General features: G+C 33.2%; 6 protein-coding genes across 7 annotated transcripts in view; 3 read left to right on the forward strand and 3 right to left on the reverse strand.

Annotated features, from left to right (window-relative positions):
- Nox (NADPH oxidase) overlaps positions 1-9,767 on the reverse strand; it is a 34,603-nt gene extending 24,836 nt beyond the window's left edge. The window contains exon 1 of one of the 2 annotated variants that reach the window (XM_081972255.1): positions 9,227-9,767. In XM_081972255.1, the coding sequence (XP_081828381.1) occupies positions 9,227-9,718 (492 nt within the window). In that variant the 5' untranslated portion in view covers positions 9,719-9,767. The remainder of the gene's footprint in view (positions 1-9,226) is intronic. The other variant, XM_081972256.1, reaches the window with a different exon arrangement.
- A 3,111-nt stretch (positions 9,768-12,878) lies between these two features.
- Positions 12,879-18,542, reverse strand: LOC145724165 (serine protease ea-like). Its single transcript, XM_081972294.1, has 7 exons — positions 18,227-18,542; positions 17,944-18,174; positions 15,210-15,344; positions 15,047-15,155; positions 14,786-14,988; positions 13,252-13,385; positions 12,879-13,196 (listed from the first exon to the last, which is right to left on the reverse strand). Exons 1-7 carry the CDS (start codon positions 18,276-18,278, stop codon positions 12,909-12,911), a joined length of 1,152 nt encoding a protein of 383 aa, XP_081828420.1. The 5' UTR covers positions 18,279-18,542; the 3' UTR covers positions 12,879-12,908.
- LOC145724199 (odorant receptor 4-like) lies at positions 15,344-18,484 on the forward strand. Its single transcript, XM_081972336.1, has 6 exons — positions 15,344-16,032; positions 16,138-16,438; positions 17,307-17,406; positions 17,459-17,563; positions 17,621-17,776; positions 17,832-18,484. Exons 1-6 carry the CDS (start codon positions 15,612-15,614, stop codon positions 17,895-17,897), a joined length of 1,149 nt encoding a protein of 382 aa, XP_081828462.1. The 5' UTR covers positions 15,344-15,611; the 3' UTR covers positions 17,898-18,484.
- Positions 18,543-20,686: 2,144 nt separating the features above from the next.
- LOC145724173 (venom protease-like) lies at positions 20,687-22,068 on the forward strand. The gene is made up of 5 exons (XM_081972304.1): positions 20,687-20,848; positions 20,898-21,138; positions 21,194-21,381; positions 21,445-21,663; positions 21,720-22,068. Exons 1-5 carry the CDS (start codon positions 20,764-20,766, stop codon positions 21,908-21,910), a joined length of 924 nt encoding a protein of 307 aa, XP_081828430.1. The 5' UTR covers positions 20,687-20,763; the 3' UTR covers positions 21,911-22,068.
- A 99-nt stretch (positions 22,069-22,167) lies between these two features.
- LOC145724196 (uncharacterized) lies at positions 22,168-22,759 on the reverse strand. Its single transcript, XM_081972334.1, has 2 exons — positions 22,609-22,759; positions 22,168-22,526 (listed from the first exon to the last, which is right to left on the reverse strand). The coding sequence occupies exon 2, from the start codon at positions 22,516-22,518 to the stop codon at positions 22,201-22,203; it is 318 nt and encodes a 105-aa protein (XP_081828460.1). The 5' UTR covers positions 22,519-22,526; positions 22,609-22,759; the 3' UTR covers positions 22,168-22,200.
- Positions 22,760-22,807: 48 nt separating this feature from the next.
- Positions 22,808-24,344, forward strand: Tssk (Testis-specific serine/threonine kinase). The gene is made up of 2 exons (XM_081972296.1): positions 22,808-23,293; positions 23,478-24,344. The coding sequence occupies exons 1-2, from the start codon at positions 22,989-22,991 to the stop codon at positions 24,217-24,219; spliced, it is 1,047 nt and encodes a 348-aa protein (XP_081828422.1). The 5' UTR covers positions 22,808-22,988; the 3' UTR covers positions 24,220-24,344.
- The last annotated feature ends 90 nt before the right edge of the window (positions 24,345-24,434 follow it).

Here is a 24,434-nt window from a genome sequence, read left to right on the forward strand (position 1 = left end):
ACTACATTGTATGAATAACATGGTATTTTCATACTCAACCTAACCTAGTTATTTATTGAAAACTAACAATTTATTGTTTTTTGTAAATCAATATTATGGTCATTATCATCCTTGTACAAAAATAAACAAAAAAAAAATTACTAACTATTCCTTTTATCTGTATCTGTTAAGTTCAGATTTATTTGACTAGAAAGTGTTGAAAGTAATTTCAGAATTTTTTAGTTGTTACAAAGGCTGTTCATTGAATTTACAGACGATCCAATAAGAACTTATCATAGCTGAGAATCTTAGATTCTTACAAGAAAGAATATTAATCATAAGTAAACATTTGATATCGTAAAAGTAATTCGATAATAACATCATGGTTATTTATTACTTTAGTAGGCGGTTTATTAAATTTAATTTATTATTTCAGGTAGCTCAGTCAAAAACAATTAATCAAAGAAATAATTAATTGTATAGATACAAAAAAATCGGTTTTGGTGGTAATCATTCTCAATAACTCCCAAAGTCAATCTGTTTTTAAAAAAGCTTATTTTAATTATTTAAACATAGACATTAGACTTACTATCTTTTCATCATCATTTTCATTGAGTTTTAAGAAACTTGTAGAATTAGATCTTAACCTTGCAACTTTATAATTAGAGCAAAAACAAACTTAAAGCACTTGAAAATATTAGAAATAGAAACCTATCGTTGTAAACTTCGTTATGTAAAACTCAATATTCAAGTTGGAATCACCGGATTATATTTCTGTTAAGGTCAGATTATGTTTACCTCAGACTTACTTTATGGACAGGTAAGTCATAACAGGTTAAGTAGAAATCAACGGTGTATGCCTTTTTTACAATAAACGTTAACATAAGAAACACATAAACATAAATTCTAACTTTTGAAACCTTAAGAAACACACACAAAACATTTCACATAGAATTGCCCCTTTGTCTTATGAATAACTAACTGAATATGAATAACTAATCATAACAAGTTTGAAAAATTTTACTTGTTTCTTATGTTAACGTCCATTGTGAAAGAGGCATAAGAAACGTAAACGTAAACATAAACGTAAACTTTATTTCTGTTTTGATTAGTTGGAATTGTTAAAATGCCACTTTTCCTTAAGGAGAGAGTTTAAAAAAAGTTAACTTTGCGTTTATGTTTATGTGTTTCTTATGTTATGTTATCGTTCAGTGTGAAAGAGGCATTATACATTGAAAAGCGGTTTTAGGTTCGATAAATTAAAAAGTAAATAAGTCTAATTAGGTAAAATGTACTTCAGACTAGAAATAAAGATAAAACATGGAAAAAATGACTCTGTGTCATAAAATATTAAAAACATTTTCTTGCTCATAATTAAGTATTTTCTCTAGTTATTTAAAATGACAATTTAGAGTCATTTGTTGTTTTAAACTGTGCACATTGAAGTGCACTTAAAACTTCACAAATTAGTGTTTTTTGTCTATTTGGTTACTTATATTTTTGGACTGATACTGACACAAATTAGGTTCATGTTTTATCTTTTGTTAAGACTCTGAAAAAGCTTCATTCTCGAGTTTTAATACTAATTAAACACTTCCCCCGTTTTACCTTATTATTTCCGGTTCTTGCGACTAAATTAAAACAATTTCTTAAGATGTTACGGAGCCTTTAAATCCTCTTAAGTGATAAACAATTAAGCTTGAAGAAGGCGTAAACAAAATGAGAATAATAAGCGCCTACTGAACCAGTATGAAGTCCATTCTTCACATCGCCGCAACTTGTTGACTGAAATATTTGAAAGGTTACCTATCAAGGACCTAACTAGCGGTTTCTTGGCTTCATGGGCAATGATAATAATTCATAGGTACCGATAAATTTGTTCTGAAAGTTGGTGTTAGAATATACACATCGGCAATAATTCCACGTCCGACAGACGTGGGATAAGATAGAATTGAAACCGATATTTTATGTCGACCATAAAAATACTTGCTCTCGGCTCATGCCGTGCCAACGTCTAATTTATGAGCGAAAAGTCGTTTATTAATTGAGACCACTTTTTGTGGAAAATCGCCTTTAGATTCGTCAACGATCAAACGTCTAATGTTCACTTTTATAGGTTGCAATTAATTTTTTCAGTGTTCAGTTTATTATCATTCAAATTGTCAAACTACATTGTCTCCATAAAAGAAAACCATAAAGTCTATTCACGATTTTTTTGACATTTTACCTCCTGTGTTTCTCTTGCAAAACTATAAAACTGAAATCTGAAGAGGTATCTGATTCTGTAGGTATTTGTGATGTGGGTAGGTTGTGTGATATGAACAAATTAGGTAGTTGTATCATTATGTGTTAAATTAATAGTTTAGTTTAGTTTATAGTAAAAATCCTACAGAAATAATTAAAAGAGCAGAATTAAATAAATAGAAGAGTAAAAAAATAATAATCAGCCCAATAAGATTGCAAAACAAGTTTCCCAAAATTTGAATGAAAATCATTGTTACAATTGGTACTTAATCACTGCATGTTTGAAGATTGCAGAAGATCAGATTTTAGTTGGACACTGAATTTGGACGATTATTACTATCCAAAACTTTTTAACTACATTTATGTACGTTAAACATAACCTCATAATTAATCCAAATCACTTTCCTTTTGCAGTAACTAAACAACTTTGCTTAACATCAAGTTTGTCTTTCGTTGACCCTATTTTTCTGACTAATAAAGCTTGAAACGATGTTGAAAGCTGATCCCCTAAAAACCATCTACCACCCATGGGGTTAATTACTCGACAAACATTATTCCACGTTGAAATTAAGGAGATAATTACAGTTTAATTACGTGGGAAAGTGTAACTCGCAAATTGCACCGGTCAGTAACTTTTTCTGAAAAAAACTAATGAAGCCACCGTATTTGTACACAAGACTAATTATTATTGGGAAAGAGAATTGACAATTTCAAGGAGAACTGCCAAATTAAGGGTCAATTGAGGCACGGGGAGATACTCCACTGTTTGTTACAGTCTATATGCAATCTAGGCGAGAGATACAAATCATTCTCCTTTACGAAATATGGTCGAGTCATTCAGGGTGGACCCACGCTGATGTGTATAGATACAAAACGATAACAAGGCATTTTAAAGGTAATTACTTTCGTTTGTATTAATATTGTATCGTTAAAGAGCGGTCATTAGTTTATATAAAAAAAAAACTAGTTCGCTGTCTGTTGTTCGATATTAACAATGACCTATTGTTGGAAAGGATAATTTATTATTTTTACATTAGGTTGTATGCATTCTATACATAAAAAATCATTGCGAAGAATAAAACATAGAAAGCTTATTTTTGTAGTACAATATCTTTTAAAACAAACCGTCAGAATTTTTCAGTTAAATTTACCACCATATTTTGAAAGATACCGATTATGGGCATTTATCTATTTTAGATATGTCAGTTTGCAAAATATCTCTAAAGCGTGTATACAGGGTGGTCCAATTTTAAATGTCAATAATTCACCAATCCATAGCCCATTAAAAAATAAGTTGACATGCATTATGTTATTTTCCTGAAAAATGCTTCCTAAGAAAAATACAGTCCTTCAAATTTCAATTTAAAAAATCGGTTTTTTGTCATAAATAAATAAATTTGGAACAAGCACTTATGAAATTAATACTTATTATGAATGACGTTTGCCAAAATTCTCCAGTAGCGTAGATACAGGAAGATGGTTTTCATGTTTCTGCCTGATTCTCTGGATAATTTTAAAAAATTTTTTTTACTTTACTTGTCCAATTTGACAAAATAAGTACCTCTTATGATTTGAAGCTTTGTTTACGAGATAATTGAGTTATTAGGTTCAAAGACCCAAAATCAACCCAACTTAACTTAAAAATTGTCTTGAAAACAGTGAAAATTTACTTAAGAAGCATAAAAAATGTTTTTGTAGCCAGTTTTCATAGTTTCCAGACAAATTGGAAGACTTAGTTTTGAAAATTGACTTAGAAACGAGTAAATTTACTTTGAAACGGTGAAAATTAACTTGAGAGGCTTAAAAATTGTCTTTTGACCAGTTTTCACAAATTGAAAGATTTTAGCCTTGGCAGTTGACTTGGAAACTGTAAAAATTGTCTTGAAAGGCTTAAAAACTGTCTTTGTAATCAGTCGTTATAGTTTTCAGATAAGTTGAATAACTTTAGTATTGAAAATTAGGTTGTAGTCATGAAAAACTGCTTTATCTACAATTTTTTACTACAAATTCACACATTTCAGTCTTAAAAATTGACTTGGACACCAAAAAGTAACTCTAAATCAATGAAAAGTGAGATCAAAAGCTTAAAATTTCCATTTGAAGTAAGTTTTCATAGATTAAAAATACATTTCAATATTTTAGTCTTGAAAATAGTCTTAGGATATTGACATTAGATTGATAAAAATTTACTTGAAGACTAACTTTTCAGGTTTGTTTCCTTTGCTTTTGATTTTCTTAGAACTCTGGACTATCTTTAGGGCTTTAAAACTGCTTTCAGCTAGGAAAATCCAATTTTAGAGTTATCTTCACCAAGTTTTTGACATAGCAGAGTTAAAAAACTATTTTTACATTTTCCATAGGCTTAAACATGCCATTTCACGCTTTGTCAGTATTAAATTGACTTCTAGACGCTTCAGTTTGCTTTAAGACTGAAAAATCGAATTTTAAACAAATTTTTCTAGTAAAAGTTAAGTTTCAGACTCTTCATTGATGATAGTAAACAATTTTGGCATTAAATGCTACGATATTAGTCTTAAACACTAATTTTTAGAATTAAATTAGTCCAAAAATTTGGACTGTTACCAGTGTTTAATTGAATAAAAAAAAATAAATAAAATCCTGATTTTTGACTATTTTCAGTGTCAAAAGTTAACTCGTAAACCTCACAGATGACCAGATTTGAATCCTTTTGAACCATTTTAAAGTAAAAAATACAATAACCCAAGTAGACATTTTTGTCAATTTTGAATAATATCCAGTGAGCGTAGAAAATAAAGACTATCCCCCTATATCGACGCATTTAAACAATTTTGAATGTCTGTGTCTTCCTTAGGAAGCGTTCTTCAGGAAAATGACATAATGCATGTCAACTTATTTTTTGATTGGCTATCCATTGGTGAATTATTGACATTTAAAACTGGACCACCCTGTATACAAGGGGATTTATAAAAAAAATTAAAGAAATATGTTTTTCCAAAAATCTAGGAAAACTTAGAGTGTTATTACAGACAGAAACACGACTTTTGACGTGTTTCTAAAAGACAAGTTTGGACGTTCTCGATTCTCGCAACTATTTTACGAAAAATTTCATATTTTCAGAACCTTTGCCGCTAATTGTTCTAAAATATCAAAAACTATAGTACTTTATCAATATCCGTAAGATTTTGTTTTATGTTTGAAGCCAAGTGTCTTAAATATTAAAACATTCTGTATTAGAATTTCAGAGTATAATGTCATTAACTCATCCATTAACAAAGTCAATCCAATTATTAAATTCATTCATAAGTAATGAGAGAATATTCATTTCAAATAAATTTCTGATAACGGAATGACAGTGAATGAAGTGTATTTTTCCATAAAATGTGTATTTTACATACTTTAATACCACCAAACGCTATATACCGTTCATAGTAAAAGTCTAACCTATTATACACCTTCGGTCACTTTGTATAGTATGTTTTGAATGTCAGAATAAAGAGATATGTGACACATTTTCCAAATACTACTAGAGTGCCAATACTTAAGAAAGTTTTCCTAGAAGATGCAAAGAAATTGTTAATATCCCTAGTTAGATCATCTTCCAGCAACTACAGATAAGTATAGTGTAGTGCTGTAATAAATTTACGTCATGTAAGGCTTTTAACACAAATAGTTCACTTCCGTGAACACTCTTCGAGAATCAACATGCTCTAATCAGATTGAGTCTAACATGCAATTCTTATTGGCAGTCATATAAAGAACTTCCAGAAGAAAATCTACTTCACCTTAAGAACAAAAACTTGTCTAGCGATAAGAAACAAGAATGTTCAAGCCGAAGCGCATAATCTTATCGTCTGGTAATCGTTATGATTAATTATCTGACCAGATCCCTTTCATCCGGACCGAATTAAAAAGCGTACAAGGACCGGGCTCCTTTGCGCGATTAAGGTGCCACCGGTTGCCCCATACGGAGATAACCATCGGAATGGGGCCCCGGTATCAGCGACCGAGATAATTCCGAATTCTCCTGTCAAACGGATCCGGTCCTTTAATCGATCAATCTTCGATCCTATTGAAAAGTAATTTCGTGTTAACTCACCAGGAGTTCGGGATAATGGTGGCCGTTTTTACAAGCACGTGACGAATCCATCGTGGAATCGATTCCGAAAATGGTTTTGCACTAGCTGGAATCGCAACGATTGTTTTCGTTAACTGCCCATTCTGTGTCGGATGCCGTTTTTAGACGGAAATTCCTGCTGAAGCGAATTCCTTGAGGAATATTTTTTAATTGCTTTGCCAAGTTTACGGTCTAGAATTAGCTGCAATGCGGTCCTTATAGATTAACGACACATTTGTGACAGAAAAAAAACGAGTAAGGAATCCGTATCGCTATTATTGGAGGTACTTGGAAGTCGTTTTACCGGGAATCGAGTAAATTGCTGAAGTTGATTTCTCTAGGGGCACCAGAAAGTTGTCATTAAAGTTTCAAACTGGGAGTTAATGTCAAAATGATGAGCTTCTTGATTTCAACTTAATTAGAAACGTTTACTGAAGTAGATTTTAAGATTTTTTTACACAAATTTAATCATGCGTTTAATAATAAAATTTAATTAACATTTTTAATACGCAGGAAATTATTATTTTTAATGAATGCAGAAGAACTTGCCATGCTACCTTGTATTAACATATGCAAATAATGTTGTTTATGAGAAACGTAAAGGTTTTTCGGCTGGTTTTGCAAGTTTTCGTGAATTAATTACACATTTTTTTATAAGACAACAAGAAAAAAATAATTAATTAAAAAACTTAATTAGATTTGAGTGATATTATGAAACGAATTATCCGAATCCTAATTCTTGATTAATACTTCTTTTGAACGTGGTGATTACATTTGACTTATTTAATTTGTTCTAAGTTACTTTTTCATTACAAAACTACGTATTTTTTAAGTTATTTCGTCTTTTAGTATCTCCTAAAGCTCATTTTTGTATATATTTTTCTATAAACCAAAAATTTCTTGCAAAACCAATTCAATCCAGACCAGAAAAAATCTTTTTTTAGGGGAAGAAAAAACCTTTTATCATTAGTAAAGTGGTAACTCACCTCCTTCATCTCTTTATGAATTAGGGACTAAAACATGTTTTTAGTGTTTTCAATGTACATTTGTATTTGTTAAAACACACTATTTTAGATTAAATCACTCATTGTAATGAGTGATCATTGATTAATACTAGTCGTTAATTCTATGTTTCCCAAAATACATATTGTTGCCTACTGAAGTATTTGAATATTGAATATAGAAATTCTTGAAGGTATAAGAAAAAAATTTCAGGCTTTTTTTTAGTTAAGAAAGTTCAATCATTGATACTTAAATATAAAGTTTTAAAAAATATTGGCACAAAGAACTAAGTTATTTAATTTACAACCGAACTTTTTAATACCTGGTCCATAAAAGAGTAAAAATAAGAAGTAAAAAGACAATTTATTGAAAAATGTCAGTGGAAATGATTTTTTTAATCATATTTTAGGTTACAAAACAACATACCGTTTTTATCCTTTGAACTTTTGTTAATTAAAATTCTATTAAGTGACCATTAAGGGTACAATCTTCGTAGTGCCAATTAAAGAACCAAACACCGGATATAGCAAGTTTTTACCATAAGGCCTGCGGTCTCATTAAATCTTCAATCAATTAAAATCATATTTTTTTTCTTTCGAATGGTTAGCGAACAAGTCCGACAGGTTTCACACAAGTCAGCCAAACCAAGTATCGTTGTTTTAGTGCCTAATTTGTTTCATTAGCAGAGTCATAAATTTTTTTGCCTCACCCCTAAAAGGCCCGTGAAAATTATACTTTATACAGGGTGAACATATCTTTACACCTACAACCTCTAAAGGTGTTCAATGGGTTGTAAATCATGGCCGATTCTCAAGCTATTCAATTGACTATAATTGCCTGTCAATTAATATACTTTTAGTAATGAATGAACTGATAAAAACCGTTCAGCCAATGATCTACATGAACAATGTTATTGCACGCATGAATGATATTGCTACCTATTTTTTCTTGTTTTAGGACACGTGCCAGAATGATAAATTAAATTTGTTTGTAAATATATTAAACACCAATTACAATCTACTTACAAGTTTATGTTAATTAAAATAATTAGAAAGACTATAAAAAATAGTTCATTAATATATTGTTAGTTTTAGCGGTGTAAAGCTATTTGCCAAAATTGATTTGCAATGAGATTGTAATCTTATTGACGAAGAGATGTCTGTCATGGGTCTGTTTTATGGGTTAATTTGTGTAGTAAGAAAAATGGCAATATCAAAAGCAATTAAAGTATATTCAATAATATAATTATCGTTTTTGATTAAGTTTTAAAAATAAATAAATAGAGACTAGTTTTGAAACTACATAATAACATTTTTGGAAGTACGGTTTTAAGAGATCTTTTAATATGTTTTAACTTTGATGTGAGCAGCACAGTTATGACCAAATTAATGAATTATTCTATTTATAAATAACTGAACACAAATAAACTGTATACAATTTAATGTTCAAAATGTTAATCAAAAAACATCAGAATAGTCATTTTCAAAAAATATTATTTTCTTATTAGTTTTCGAAATACAAATTCCTGCTTTAGTTGATCACACGTTACTTTAGATGATAACAAAATCACAAATGCTAAATGTTCTACTTGTTACCTGAAATTGCTTTACTCTCTTGCTTTAGTAAGACGTTAAATAAAGATGCTATTACAATAAGATATACTGAGTGTCTAAATTTAAAATTTCGGAAATTTCCCTCAGTGAAGTTGCGGAACTCCTATAGATATTGATTTGTTATACAAAGTACATCCAATGTTATGACATGACTAATTCGTCAAATTTTTTTTTTAAATTTTAATCAAGAACACCTTTATTGTCCCTAACATTTAGAGTCAAAATGTTCAAACAAATTTCATTTCCTTTCCAAATTCAAAAAGTGAAAGTATTTTATTTTTATTTGACGTACCTTAGACTGAAGCAACTTCCTAAAACCCTCCCTAGTATACTTTTGCTCTTTATTAACGATCTCACTAGCCAACTTTAAATGAGCCAATCGCAGTCTCTCCCTCAAATTCTCTTCCTCCATACTGCTCATAGGCACTAAGGACCTTCTTCTGATAATCGTGTCTTCATCAACCACTTTTCCACCTAAAGTACTGCACGAAGGCGTCTCCAAATCGTCACCACACGTCCCGACGCCAATGGACCGCGTCGACTGACCGTTTGGTTTCTTTTGCGAATCTTTAATTAGATCCAGAGTGGGAACATTTCGATTTTCCGGATCAGGTTCCGTTCGAGACTCAATTGTACAGGATTGGACGCTATGGTTCGCCTCCCTCGAAGGAAGCACCAAGTTGATGATGACATTTCCATTTTCATGGACGCCCTCGAGGCAAGAGACGCGCACCTCCTCCCCCCCGCACTCTGACGTAGACATTTTCGCGACTTTTTCATTCATATAGGGCCCCCACGTAGTTTGGTATATTATTATACAGTGTGTCACTGGGATTCGCGGCGAACTGTGCGTACGGTAGGCGGCAATGGTGGTACTCAAAGAGACGTGGTACCGCCGTTCACTCGGGGGTGGGACGGCGCTCTTCGTGGTGGTTCCAAGGTCGGGCGGTTTCGGAAAAGTGGACCGATTTGTTGCCCTCGTTTGAAAAATCGAAAGTGGTTTGCGGTTTTGGGGAGGCGTCGATTCGGAATGGCTGCGCTGGTTAATAGGGGGCGTTTTTGGATTTTTTTTTCTAAAAGTGCCATAAATTGTCTTCCCCTTGGATTATTTAGGTCAATAACGCACCGGAGGGTGATTGTAAATTATAATTCGTGATATTGTGCAATCACGTTTGTGCCTTAATGGATGTTTTGTTTTAGATTAGTTTCTGTTCAATTGAGATACTTTATATTAATAAACTTACTCTGTTATGAAGTGATTTACTTCATCAAGAACACCATCAAATTATCATACCTAAATTCTTCACCTGTCTGTACAAAAAGCATGAAAATCCTGTGAAACGCAGGTCAATCTTCCCAGCTCTCCAAAAGATGAGCAAAGTTGAAGAAAATAGTGAACTTATTCTATTTGTTAATTCACTGTTTTTCAGATATTTGCTACAAAAAAATAGAAACAGCGTTTCGTGTTCATAATGAATAAAAAAAATGAATATAGATAAGAGCCAAAGAATCAAAACAGGGGACAAAAGTGGTTGTTGCATATGGTGGCCGAAAATTTCCGTTTGGTACTGTCAGAGATTAATGGGGCGTGGCTGTAGAGTGAAAATCATATGGTTTTTTTTCTTTTTTTTTTTTTTTTTTTTTGGTTTTACGTCTATCAAATGTTATGAAGTTTTTATATTGGTGTAAACTTGAGGCTTTTTGGGGTTTTCTCCTCTTTGTCCTTTAGAAAACATAGAAAAATAAGTTGTTTTTATTACTATTTATTTTTATTCAACATTTTATAATAAAAATTGTGTAAATTGGTTTTCTATAAAACACAATGTTTTTTTCTTTTTTGACCAAAACTATAAATTAAAGTATTTGAAGGTTGAAAAAAAATTGTGGATTGTTCTTAAACCACAAAAAAACACAAATATGGTAACGTGCCGCTTTTTTCACCCACAGTTTCTCTGAAGACTTTTATAGTAATATTGAATTACCCATAAAAAAAATCGAAGGAAAAAGAAGGCGGTAACACTAAAAATGTCACTGATAACAAAATTTATAGTGTTTAAAAATCGTACGTGTGTATGTATACTAAACATAAACGTCTCTATAATAGTAGTAAATCAGCATATTTAACTGTCATTCCATGTTTAAGAAGGACACGAAGAAGTATAGTTGGAATTCTTAATAGCGAAAATTACTGTTTTGCTACAGCAAGGTGTCCAAAGATAGCTAAAATGGAAAACCATCAATAATATTTTTTTTCAGACAGAACATAGTAAATTGCAATTCTGATTGGTTTAAATTATCTGACAGAGTTTATTTATTATATTACATTATGTTTTTAGATGTACTTGATGTGTTTCCCTATATAAAATATAAAATTTTCAATTACCATAACTTAAATTTTTTTTGAACGTTCAGTTATTTATAACAACAAATTTCTTTTTTGTAAAGGATATAAAAGTCGTCTACGCTAATGTCAATCTATTTGCAAAATTATTTCTTAATAATACTGGGTTTATTTTCACTTTAGGCAAAATCTCAGAATTTCTGCACGCAAACCGACACGTAGTAATAATATATCTTGTTGGATACTTTAATCAGAACTGCAGAGCCAAAAATACGTATAATACGGAGAAGAATTTGAGAACGTTTATATCAGCACAATTTTGATTACGGTTTTAATTATAATTACAATAACAAAAGCTATAAATAAGTGGGAAATCCTTGAATTTTAGAACAGGGAATATAATAGCTTTGTGTTGTCACTCTATTTATGTTCAGAAAGTGAACACAAGCTACTTTAATCACATTTCAAACACACACCAAAGAATGTATAATAACTTCTTGCTTGAATTTTACGACACTTTCAGTTATCTATTCCAAGTTTTAAATGTAACAGAATTTCATATAGATCTTAACTTTATTCTGTAAATAGCAAGTTGTATTACAAAACTACCTACTGTTTTTTCACACCAGCTTTACCAACAAGACTTTAATGTTCCAAACTGCTGATCAACTTTTTCTTCATATTCGTCAGTACATCTTAATAAGTGTGGCGCTAAAACGTTGTTTAACAAATTTTAACATTAGTAAATTTGTCGATACTTAAGTGCCTCATACCCTCAAACATCCAATCAATTAGTACGTCGATGATTCTTCAAAATCACACTTAATGAGGCATCTAAGCCAATTTATCGCTCCTTACCTTCCGTTTATGGCTGGTGGGTAATTAAATATTTCATTTTCTAATATGACTTTGCAGTATGTTTAACTGGGCTTTGATCAGTGGCGAGGTACAGAAGACTTTAAAGCATCAGCCAATTCCAATTGTGATCTCATTCTAGGATCTCACGAGTCGTCACTGGTTTTAACCATAAATTATAGCCCAAGGAATCCTACCTATTTATTCACCTGATTGATTGGAGTAATCGTTATTTTTTTAATAAGATATTAATATTGTTTTTTTTATGGTTCAATTGGCATTAGTAGGCAGGTGAACCTGATGCAGCTTCCTTATGAAAATATCTTTTTCTAATTTTGGCATATAAAGTGACACTTTTCAAAACTGACTAGATGTGACAAAACTTTTTACTTTTCGTAACTAGTTACGAAAGTATCAGTTTATGTAACTAGTTCATCACTTCCTGTTTTTATGCATTTCCGTAGAAACATATGGGCGACATCCATCATAACATGTCGTTGTCATAGTTTATACAAGGTGCTATGAAAGTGAATATTTGTGTTAAATCACTTTAAAAGATGGTTTTCACAGCTTTTTGGTCAAAATTAGAAAAAATTATGTATGCAACACGTTTCGAAAATGTCTTATTGTGTAACTGATTCAAATTGTGGGACCTCGCTGCGCTCGCCCTACAAACATTCATAACTGGTTACATAAATAACTATTTTACATCTCAAAAACCATTAGTATATGTAATAAAACCACAGTATCCTACATCTGAACTAATTTATTAAAATAATTATGGTTTTAATTTTCCAACAAGCCAAGGCATGTAATTGGCCACTCTTGTGTACACCCCCGGCCAGTTTTGCATACCGCAAGGGGAGGGCCCAAACGAGACTACCCCTATGGAATACCAGTTGGCCTCCCCTTCGGGAGTAACGTCCAGCCCCATCAAAGGTCCACCACTATCTCCTCTGCAAGAGTCGCGTCCTTTTTTACCCCCCGCGCATAATTGACCATTCCCCAAACGAACGCTGGCTTGAGAGTAAGTTCTCTGGCAAGTTTCCTCTGGATTTACTGGAACCTAAAACAATATTACAAATTCCACACAGGATGTTGAAACTGTTCAATTTATTTACCTCAAGTTTCAGCTTGATGTTGCTTTCTGAACTGTTTTCTGTTTTGCCCCATCCAGCCACAACCAGATTCTTGTTCACGTAGGATTTCGTTAAGAGAGTCGGTATCTTGGGCAGGCAGATTGGCCTTACAAAATCTGAAATTATCAGTTCAGTTTACCTAAACTATAACTGTTTTGGTTTGAGGTTATATTAAATTTGGTCTTTTCCATATAGTAGGAAAGAAACATTGTTTTTTCAACATCAAAAGTGAACTTTATTAACATTGGCTAAGAAAACGAGGACAGTAGAGATCAAAAGCAACTTCAAAGTTGCCAAATTAGGAAATTTTCTCCGAAAAATAGGGAAATTTTTTTCAGGGGATTCCTCCTTGAGGAAAATATTAACCACGGAAATTACTGGGAGTTGTAGGTGTGACACTATTCGAAACCACAGATATAAGTGATTTTTCATAAAAAGTCTGTCTTGACAAAGGAAAGCAGAAGTTTTGGGCTACATTTTGACGTTAGAACGAATTTCTTAAGTGACGATTCGGTTTCACTCTCCATGGAACGAATGAAACTTTTTTGACGTCACAATAATGTCATTTGACATTTGGTCAAATTATGGTTTTGTCAAATTACGTCATCGTGATGTCAGAAACGCTCTGCTTGCTCCTTAAAGAGTTCCAGAGAATTTAATTAATGTTTAGACTACCGTTTTGCTGACAAAGCCACCATTTTTATGGAACATCTAGGAAACGGTGCAAAATAGGTATAGGGAAGTATTAAGAATAATTACTAGCCTTCTTGCGAATAATAAAAAAAAAAGAATAGAAACAGGATGTTTAATTTAAAACTTTTTCTCCCTAGGGAGGAAAAGTGCCACCCGTAAAAGTCTTGCTGTCTAAAGACAGTTTGTCACTTTCTTGACAAATTGACAAACATATCTTTAGTAACAACACCTTCTTCAACCTGGTATTAACATAATATTTAACTGCTGCTTTTAACTATGCGCAAATAACTATTTTCTACGACCTCTATAGAAAATAAAAGTTTTCTCCCTCATTTGAGAGATGAAAATATCACTTTCACTACCTAGGGAGTAATTAGAGAATTTTAAACTAAAGCCTGTCTGAATATTGTGGACTGTCTTTCGTTTGTTATCTGTTATTTTAATTTTCACTTAAAGTTCCATTTAAGTGAGAAGCTGTCAAATTGTGACATCTATAAAAATCATGTTCACTTGCACTGCTCTAGTTCCGATCAAATATCTCGGTTATTTCTAATTTTTCAAAGGAAATTGTGTTTAATTAAAAGGATGTCAAAATTACCGGTTATATTTTGACGTTTGAACGAATCATATAGAAAATCATAAGTAAAAACACCTGTCATTTTTCAATATACAGAAGAACAGTGGCAATTGTATTAAAATTCAGGAATAACAATTTAGAATCTTTAAAAATATGTTTTGGGAATATTGAGTCGACGGATCTGACAATCTTGGTTATATTTGGATCATCATAAAATTGTTGATTGTTATAAAAGTTAGTAAATACCTGAAAATTGCACATCTCTAATGAGCCTGAGCAGCGCAACGTCATGGTACTGATTTGTATCGTAAGGGTTATAATCTTCATGGGCGATGGTTTCTTCTACTGCTACATCAACAGCAGGTGGAGCACACTGTTTTTGGCCTTTGCCAGTTTCAAGGCAATCCTCCTCGGTGTCAGTGTTGTATTCACCCAATCGAACGCTAACACTATAATTAATTTTCCACTGTTTATTGTTTTGTACAGCATTAATAATAATATACGTACATTTTCCATGATGGCGGTAAATCTTTACCCTTCAAGCAATGAGCTGCTGTTAGGATGTAGCGACTGTTGATTAAGACACCACCGCAATAGAAACCTCGTTGTCTGTTAGCTACAATTCTTTCCTCTAATATTTCAATTTCAACGTAATTTTTAGTAAACTTACGTCGTTCATATTCGACCAAAGTCATCCAAGGAAATTCGTCTAGTTGAGCTTTTTCACCACCGTAAATTCTGTCACTTGTTGAGGTACCACAAACATCGGTAGTAGGTAGTAAATTGGATTGTATGGCTCCACCAGCTAAAAGTTTACTTGATCAATATTTTTTCAAAAAAATTTTGAAAACCACATCTTATTGGATATTATTGTCACACCCATGTTACTAATTATGTATTATTTGCTAATTCATCCTATTATTATCACTCTGACAATTGATTTTTTAATTACACCCTATTCAAACTATTTCCCAGCGTTACAGAACTTAATTATTAGGATGTGAACCTGTTTAATTACTGATAATAACAACACCTTGATGTCCCTATTTGGACTATTCAGAAAATCATAAAAATGTCGATGCAAGACTTTGTAGCGTATCCAAAGAAAATTCTCAAACTTTCAGCAATTTGGCCCGAAAAAAAGCCGTCATTTTCATATAATCTACGTACGTTATTCATATTGGGCACTATTTTTCTGCTAATGATATGCCTGACATACAATGCTGCATACCATCTCAACAGTTTCGTCAAACTGTCCGAAAGCTTGTACATGCTGATTTCTATAGTGAACACTCTACTTAAAGTGGTGATGTTGTCTAGCAATGGACAGAATTTTATGGATTTGGTGACCATGATGGAAACGCCAAGTTTTACCAAATATTCTGCACAGTACAGTGATGTGGTGACTCAATTTAGACGTTTCCTGAAAATGGTTGAAAATGTTTATTGGGTGCAAGTCAATTCGACTATTCTGTTTTTGTCTTTGTTCCCTAGTAAGTATAGTAACCCTAAAGCCAAAAATAAAGCATAAAGGAACTCCACAGATGGAACCCCCATTTTGCCAAAAGACTTAAATAACCTACTGACTATAATTACAGTTGTGGAAGAGGAAAGTCTACCTTTCGACTTTCCACACTTTAACGAAGGAAAGTATCACTATCCTTTCTACGCTTTTGAGGTACTTTCCCTCTACATAAGCGCCTACGATAACATGGCGGTGGATTTAGTAACAGTGAGTGCAATTTCGCTGATAGTGGTGCAGTTGAGGATTTTGAACAAGAAATTGATTGATACTGAACAAAATGTACGGAATAGTCCAGGTTTTATGGAAGCAAATATGGAGAATGATGTTTTGAGATATGTGGAAGAATGCTGCCAGCATTACTGCGATATTGAAAAGTATGTATTATCAGATTGATGCTTTCACATTTTTTGTTCCAAGCCTTTACTTTGTCCAGATCAAAGTAAATCATGTAAGCCAAAGAGAGATAAAACAAGATTCTACTGAAGTGTTTTTAAAATTTCTTTGCTAAAATAGGATCACGTGACTACTGTCACACACGTCACCATTACACATAATATAGACTTCAAATACTTGACAAATCCATTCATACATAGCCTTTTGTTGTGCTTTTGCTAAGAGGGGTTGTAACATCCAGTAGAAACCGAATGAAAAGGAGAGAAAACCATTGCAAATCAGTGCTCTAGACAAAGATGGAGATAAATTTTCTAAGTGACATAATTATGTCAAAATGTCGAAATGGATGTGACGTCTTTTGAAAATTGGTCATAAGAATTTAATCAGACTTTTTATTATGATTCAATTCCCATGTATAATTTCCACATCTGAATTGTTCGCGGGAGCAAAAGTTGCACTTTTCTCCCTAGTTGCGCAAATAACTATTTTTTTTGCATTTCCATATTTTCGTTTTGAATCATTTTTTTATGAAATGCTAAATTGTCATAAAAACCATAAGAAATAGAAATCAAAAAATTTGGCAACCACTTGTTATGTCAAATATTTTCCTAATTGATGTTAATGCTAGCACAGTCTACTTTAATGATTTTTACTAATATTTAGAATAAGCATTTTATACGCATATTTAGTATAGAAGTATATTATTCAACGACTATGTAATGATAGCTATTACCAGTTACTTACGAAGATGAAGTTATTATCATCCAGTGAGTAATAGCCAGTATATGCGAGTAGAATACTATACTATTTTTCTAATTAAACTGATTTATGAACACAAACGTTTTTTAGGTATACGAACCAGATTTTTAAAGTTTTCTCTGTGATTGTGTTTGTCCAGTTGGGTACCAGTATTATAGCAATTTGCAACGCTGGAATGTTGGTTATTACAGTAAGTTAACACAATTTTGGATATTTTCCAATTAAAAGTAGCACACTTTCAGGTTGACCCTTTCTCTGTTGAAGCCCTTTCTTTGATGTTATACATGGTGACTATGTTCGCTCAACTTACCATGTACTGCTGGTTCGGTAATTTTGTTTACGTAGAGGTAATAACTTTTAATGAGAGTGATTAAAATGAGTATAAGTGCGTTTAAATGATGTAGAGTTTGGAAATAATGACGTCCTGTTACTTGTCAGATTGGGACAAACGAGGTACTGCAGTGAGAAGGACGTTGTTCATGTTAATGGAAAGAGTCAAAAGACCTTTGAAGATACAGGGATTGAAGTTTGTTACTTTAAATTTTGACACCCTGATTACAGTATGTTAGATATTAATTAACTTGAGGTTTTTCGATTAAGTCAAGGTTGTTGCAGATTTTAAAGTGGTCCTACTCCTACTTCACCTTATTGAAGAACTACTCTAAGGATAAACTGAATTAACCACCTTATTTTCTACCATTTGCTAAAGCAATAAAAAAGCAGTTACCTTCAATTCTAGTTGCTTCAGTAGTTGTAGTACTGCTAGAACTTGATATTCCAGTAGGACAACAAACTTTGGGTGTGGTACCCACAAATCCACATTGTGATCTCCTTAACAAATCTGCATTACTCGAACTAATGGGTCGTTTTTTCAAAATGTTATACAACTGCTCGCAGTCTAGCAGCGAAATGCATTCCCCTGGTTGTGATAACGGGGTTCTGCAGTAATCTCCAAGTTCTGTAAAGGATTACTTGCAGTACAAGTCAAGTACCGCATCTTAAAGACTTACGTGCATAACAGTGACTTATTGCTAAAAGAACAAACACAAAAACACTAAACATGGCACTGTTTGGGGTATTTTTAAACACGTCACTATCGGTTTCTGCACATCAGCACATTGTTACTCTACAAAACGACAAATTGTTTACTTCTTGCCTTCCAATCCGGTTCGTAGTTTTGTTGTTAGCGATGACCCGTAATGAGCTTGATAGCAAAGACACCAAACGGTTGTTAGGGTATTAGTGGTACTGTTTAACAACCTTGAAAATTCCCAGGCCGGTCATTGGGAACTTGACCAGATAATCTTAATTCCATGCTAATGGTGGGTATGCATCAATGAGGTCAGATTACTCTAAGTTCCCCTACTTTTTATGTGAATCAATTGCCTTTGTACTTGTTTAGCATTGAGTTGTTTGTTTTTTTTTTTGCAAATCGGGTTTTCAGAAACGCACAGTCTTGATGTTGAACGGAAGTGTATTGCTTGATGGGAAAGGATTGTCTTACCAGGAATTTATTTGCGTTTAAACCACGATTTACTTAGTCTGGTTCTCTATTATTTTAACACATATTTCTAAAGTGTTATTTGATTTATTACGGTTTTTAAAATAAATCTCTATTGAATACAGGGTGGACCACCATAAACCGCCGCGATCCAATATGGAAAAACCGTAATGACTGAAATTCTAAAAATGTGGTAAACCTAAGTCGATATAATTATACAGGGTGGCCAAAAATTGGCAGCGAAAAATGAATTTTATAGTAATTAAGATACCAAGTCAATATAAGGACAATTTAAGATTTTATATTTATTTAAGATTTATTATAAGACAATAAATACCGAGGGGTCTACTTCCACCGAGGGCATTATTTCCTATAATTCCTGTGGTGTCAATTTTCAATGTCCGACTTTTTTTTAATTTTTTATTTTCTTTGAAAATAAAAATTCGAGATTTAAACAATTTTATTTAAAAATGGTCCGAGGGCATTATAAAAAATAATGCCCTCACTTGAGGGGATTATTTCTTAGATAATTGACATTAATAGGTGTCATTATTGATGAAATAAGAGCCCTGTCGGACATAATAAATAAAGTATAAAAAGTCAAGTTTTTCAAACAAAACATCCCTAGTTTTATAATTTTATCTTGTTCCCCGTATAAAATTAGGGTAAGTTTGTGATATGGTACTTATTTGGAAAATTTATACTTTTTAAAATAATCATAATTCATTAATCAAGGAAAGTATATACTTCAAAAAATACAAAAATGCTGCAAATTTAGTTGACTCTGAATTTTTTCAGGTATTTAACATTTTTACACTTTGGTATATTGAACCACTCTGTAATAGTTAAAATAACCAAATTACAGTGTACAGGGTGTTGAAGTGGAGAGTATCAAATTTCCAGTCTGTATGTATGATTAGATAACTTACAAACACTATAAGGTGATCAAAAAAAGGTTTCAGCACCTACGAATTGGATTGAACTCTGTAACTATTAAAAGAACCCATGTTACAAGATTTTTAATAGGAAAGTGTCAAATTCAGTTCACTCTGTATTTATTATTAAATGACTCAGTAGTTATTTGACATTTTCACTACAGACACTATAATGGGTAGATAAGTAAAGATTTCAAGACCTACAAATTGGTATATTGAACCACCTTGTAATTGCCAAAGTAACCGATTTACAGGATGTTAAAATAGAGAGTGTCGAATTTAGTTCACTCAGTATTTATGATTAAATAACTCAGTTATTTGACATTTTCAGTACACACATTACAGTAAAGATTTCAAGACCTACAATTTAATATATCGAACCACCTTGTAACTGTCAAAATTACAGCTAAACTCAGTCCACTAGGACGTAAATACCTCAGCTATTTGACCTTTTCAGTTTAGACGTTGTTTAGGGATTGTATATTAAACCACCCTGTAACATCAAAATAACTGATGTTACCTGTTCACTATTTAAAGCTAAATAAGTCAGTTACTTGACATTTTCTTGCTCTAATTTCGTATGAGGAACAAGATAAAATTATTAAAATAGGAGTGTTCCAATTGAAAAAACTGGACTTTTAACATTTCTTTTATTGATTCGAATAGTTCGTGGTGAACTACCCTGTATTATAGTGATCTAAAAGCTTTAATTAAAAAATGAGATTGAAAATTAAACAACTTTTCCAAATTCGCTTACGACGAAATTTCAAAATTTTAGTTACGTAAGTATGAAAACCATTTCTTCAAGAAATTGTGTTCTACTTTTCTAGGTTGCCTTATCTTGGTTCAATGCAATCAAAACAGTATAAATCTGCTTTGCACCAACAATTTTTAATTATTTTGTGTTATCGTTTAAACTTACTTGATTAATATAACTTCCTATGTTAGTTCGCAATAATTATTGTTATTTTACAATATGCTGTATTAAACCAATAAAAATTTATGCGTCACATTTTTATGACTTTTATTATTAATATTATTATATCAGCCATGAAATTAGAAAAAATAAACGACTTTCAACAAAGTGGCTGAGGCAGTTTGTTGCTTGAAAATGACAAAGTGCCACAAGTTATTATGCATGTTTTTCTTCTCAGTTTCCTTCAGTTATTTTAGTCAGTGCAACTGCTTGAGTATTGGTAAGTTATAATTAACTAGTTGATATCTTAGTGAGGGTTGTTTTGATAGATGAGCACCCAAACTGGGATTTGCTCCCTAAAGGAGAAGAGTGCGGATTTGGGGCATTGTCTGACAGAATAATCGGTGGTAAAACGGCTGCTTTAGGACAATTTCCATGGATGGCCCAGTTGGGTTATCAATTGATGAGGCCAAGACCAACAATATATTACTTATGCGGAGGTTCTGTGATTAGTCGCTGGTACGTTCTAACCGCCAATCACTGTCTTCGTTATGGAATGGTTGAGTCCATGTAAGTTGCAACAATATGGCCAGAACTAATATGAAATTTAGACTGGACATTGCAGAAAACAAGTGAGAGTGGGGGAGAACTTTTTGAATAAAAATCCAGATTGTGACCACAATGTCTGTGCTCCTCAAGTGCAAGACATTTTAATCAAAAAATTAATACAATTTGGTGAAACTGCTGATGTTTCCTTGATGACTCAGGGCGACATTGCCTTAATACGATTAGCCACACCGATAAAGTTTCACGGTTAGGACCTGTTGATACAAATGCAGATAGAAGTTATAAAACATTAAAAAATTTGGGTTTTAGATTTTGCTGTCCCCATTTGTTTGCCTAAAGGCAATCTTGCTCAATCTCTAAAAATCGGTGATCCCATGGAAGTGGCAGGCTGGGGCTCGATTTCGCCCAAAACAAATCGGCTACCCACCAGGTTGATGTACGTTAAAATGCCTTTGGTGGATCTGAAAATCTGTCAGAAAACTTTTTCCGAAAACTTCATTAATCAATCGCATATTTGTGTGGGAGTTGGTCGGTGATTTTTAAAGTTTTAAGTTATTTTTACCGAGAAATTTTCAACATTGCAGGTAAGGGTAAAGATTCCTGTGTGGGAGATTCAGGAGGACCGTTGATGGCACCAGTGGCTGTTGATGGTTTACCACCGAGGTATTTTCTGTTTGGACTGGTTTCTTATGGAATGAAATGGTGTGGAGTAGCCGCTGCTGTTTACACTAATGTTACCGATTATATGCCTTGGATTCTTGATAATCTAGAATAATTAGTTGTAACGTCAAATTTATCGATTATATTCATTATAATCTATAATACTTCAATAGAATCATCTGGGATAGAACAAATGAAAATAACAATAAATCGATTGAATGTTTTTTTCCAATCATCATCAAACGATTCAATAAATCTTACATTGGATATTAACATATTTTTTTTCTTAAACCAAAACTTGCTTCCTGAATGTCGTAGACCATGTACCAAACACAGTTATGACCATTGACTGTTGTACCATAACAAAACTACTTATTCGATCAAAACTTTGTATATTGTACCAAATCAAATCCGTCCCCTACCAAAAGGTTCATACTCTTTCAAAGGAATCACCATCATCTTGCTTTCCTGGGCCATTTTCAAAGCCAACAGAAAAACTAACACACTTTTAACGATTTTCCGGTAGTATTCTGTTTGGTAAATGGATGTGAGGAAATCCGTGCAGAGATTGGTGAAGGACTTAGTGCTTTCTGTTCTGGACTCCGTCAGCGACTCGGTTGTAGATGGTCCTCCAGGTTGTTTATCCTGATCACTACTGTGGTTTTCACTTTTTTCCTCAGTTTGCTCCTGGTTGGAGAGTTCTTGCTCAGATTCATCCGCCATTTTAAGTACTTGAAATGAAATTTTGGTTTAATATTGTCAGCTTGACTAATCTGTTTTGGTAGTCAATTTTGAGGTTCAGTTTAAAATTACCTCAAATTTGTGTGTAGGTAAAAAACTCAAAAATGGTAAGAGAGTGGTTTAACCACTGAGGCCATATGCAACAGTTAAAGGAAATAAAGGGACGATAATGTCATTTCAATTTTGTTTGAGGCCCAACAAATGAAATACTTTCAAACGATAAAAGGTAAAAAACAAGGTGACACTGGCGGGTCAAAATTTGATCCTGTCAAATCAAAACGCCAAATAATTAAACCCAAATTTTTGTACAGTGAACATGACGGCAAACGAAAACATCCACTAGCTAGAAATTCCATGTAAACGTTCGATCCAAAACGGGGAAACGGCGATCTGAATGGGTGGAGAAAACAAATTGAGAGTCAAAGCAACGTAAAAGTACTTTAAATTCACATATGGCTGCCCGAATAAGTCCACGAAATTCGGAAGTGAACGCTTTGGAACAGCGAGGTTATTTGATTGGGAAGAAAATCGGCCAGGGATCGTACGCCACTGTACATCTGGCCGATTATGTGGACAGTACCGGGCCGAAGAAAATGCGCCTCGCGTGCAAGATCTTCGACAAGGAAAAAGCGCCCAAAGACTTCCTGGACAAGTTTTTCCCCAGAGAGTTGGAGATTCTAACGAAAATCGAGAATCCTCATATCATCCAAGTGCATAGTATTCTACAAAGAGGGCCTAGAGTTTTTATTTTTATGAGGTAAATGAGTTCACTTAGAGTCTTGCTAAGTTTTAGTAACTGTTTAAATTTCAAGATTCTTCCATATCCATATCATGTTCCATTAAAAAAAATGTTATTGGGAGCTATAGTTCTCCCTGTTAGTGTTACAGTTCGTTTGTTTGAGCTGTTTTTTTAAATGATTAACACATTTTTTAACTTTTAGGTACGCCGATAATGGAGACCTTCTTGACTTTATAAAAAGAAATGGGGTAGTACCGGAACAACAAGCAAAAATCTGGTTTAGACAAATGGCCAGCGGCCTGCACTACTTGCACGGCAAAAATATTGCCCATCGCGACCTAAAATGCGAAAACATCCTTCTAAGTCGCAAATTCAATGTAAAAATCGCAGATTTTGGCTTTGCCAGGTTCTGCGTGGACAGCGACAATCGTAGAATCCTCAGTCAGACTTATTGCGGTTCCGCGGCCTACGCCGCCCCCGAAGTGGTCAACGGAACCCCGTACAACCCTAAACTATCCGACGTGTGGTCTTTGGGTATTATTCTTTTTATAATGTTGAACGCTTCAATGCCTTTCGATGACTCGAACTTGAGGAAGCTACTTAAAGATCAGATGACCAAAAACTGGGTGTTTCGATCCAGGGTGAGAGAAACCATCTCTTCCAGCGCAAAAAGTTTGGTGCGCCATCTGCTTGAACCAGATTTGACCTTAAGGTTAACATTGGACAGGGTGATTCAACATGAATGGTTGAGAATCAGAAAGGACCGTCCTTCGTCTTTGATAGGGAGATTAGTGCATTCGGCTCCGCATGGACAAACGGCTGGACAGTCGGGGGTTATGACGGGGGAATATAGGGCGGACGCTGAAAATATGCCTGGCGACTTTAAAAATCCTGATATCAAAAAAAGTCAAATGATGATAAGCGTGAATGAGAATACTCCTTGATTTTTTTTTTGGGGGGGGGAGGGTTGTGGACGACGGTTACCTATATTATTTCTAGGATTTTTCCTTTAAATTTTGAGTAATTTTCCTACTTATGCCAATGTGAAATATACGTATTTTTAACTTGTGGTGGTCTATGTAATAATTTGGAAAAATTTGAAATAATTTTTGACAAAAACCACTTTGTCCCCTACGCCACTTTTTAATAGAGTTCGTTA

Source organism: Ips typographus, linkage group LG2, assembly GCF_016097725.1.
Source record: "Ips typographus isolate SLU linkage group LG2, UJ_Ityp_2.0, whole genome shotgun sequence".
NCBI lineage: Eukaryota > Metazoa > Arthropoda > Insecta > Coleoptera > Curculionidae > Ips > Ips typographus.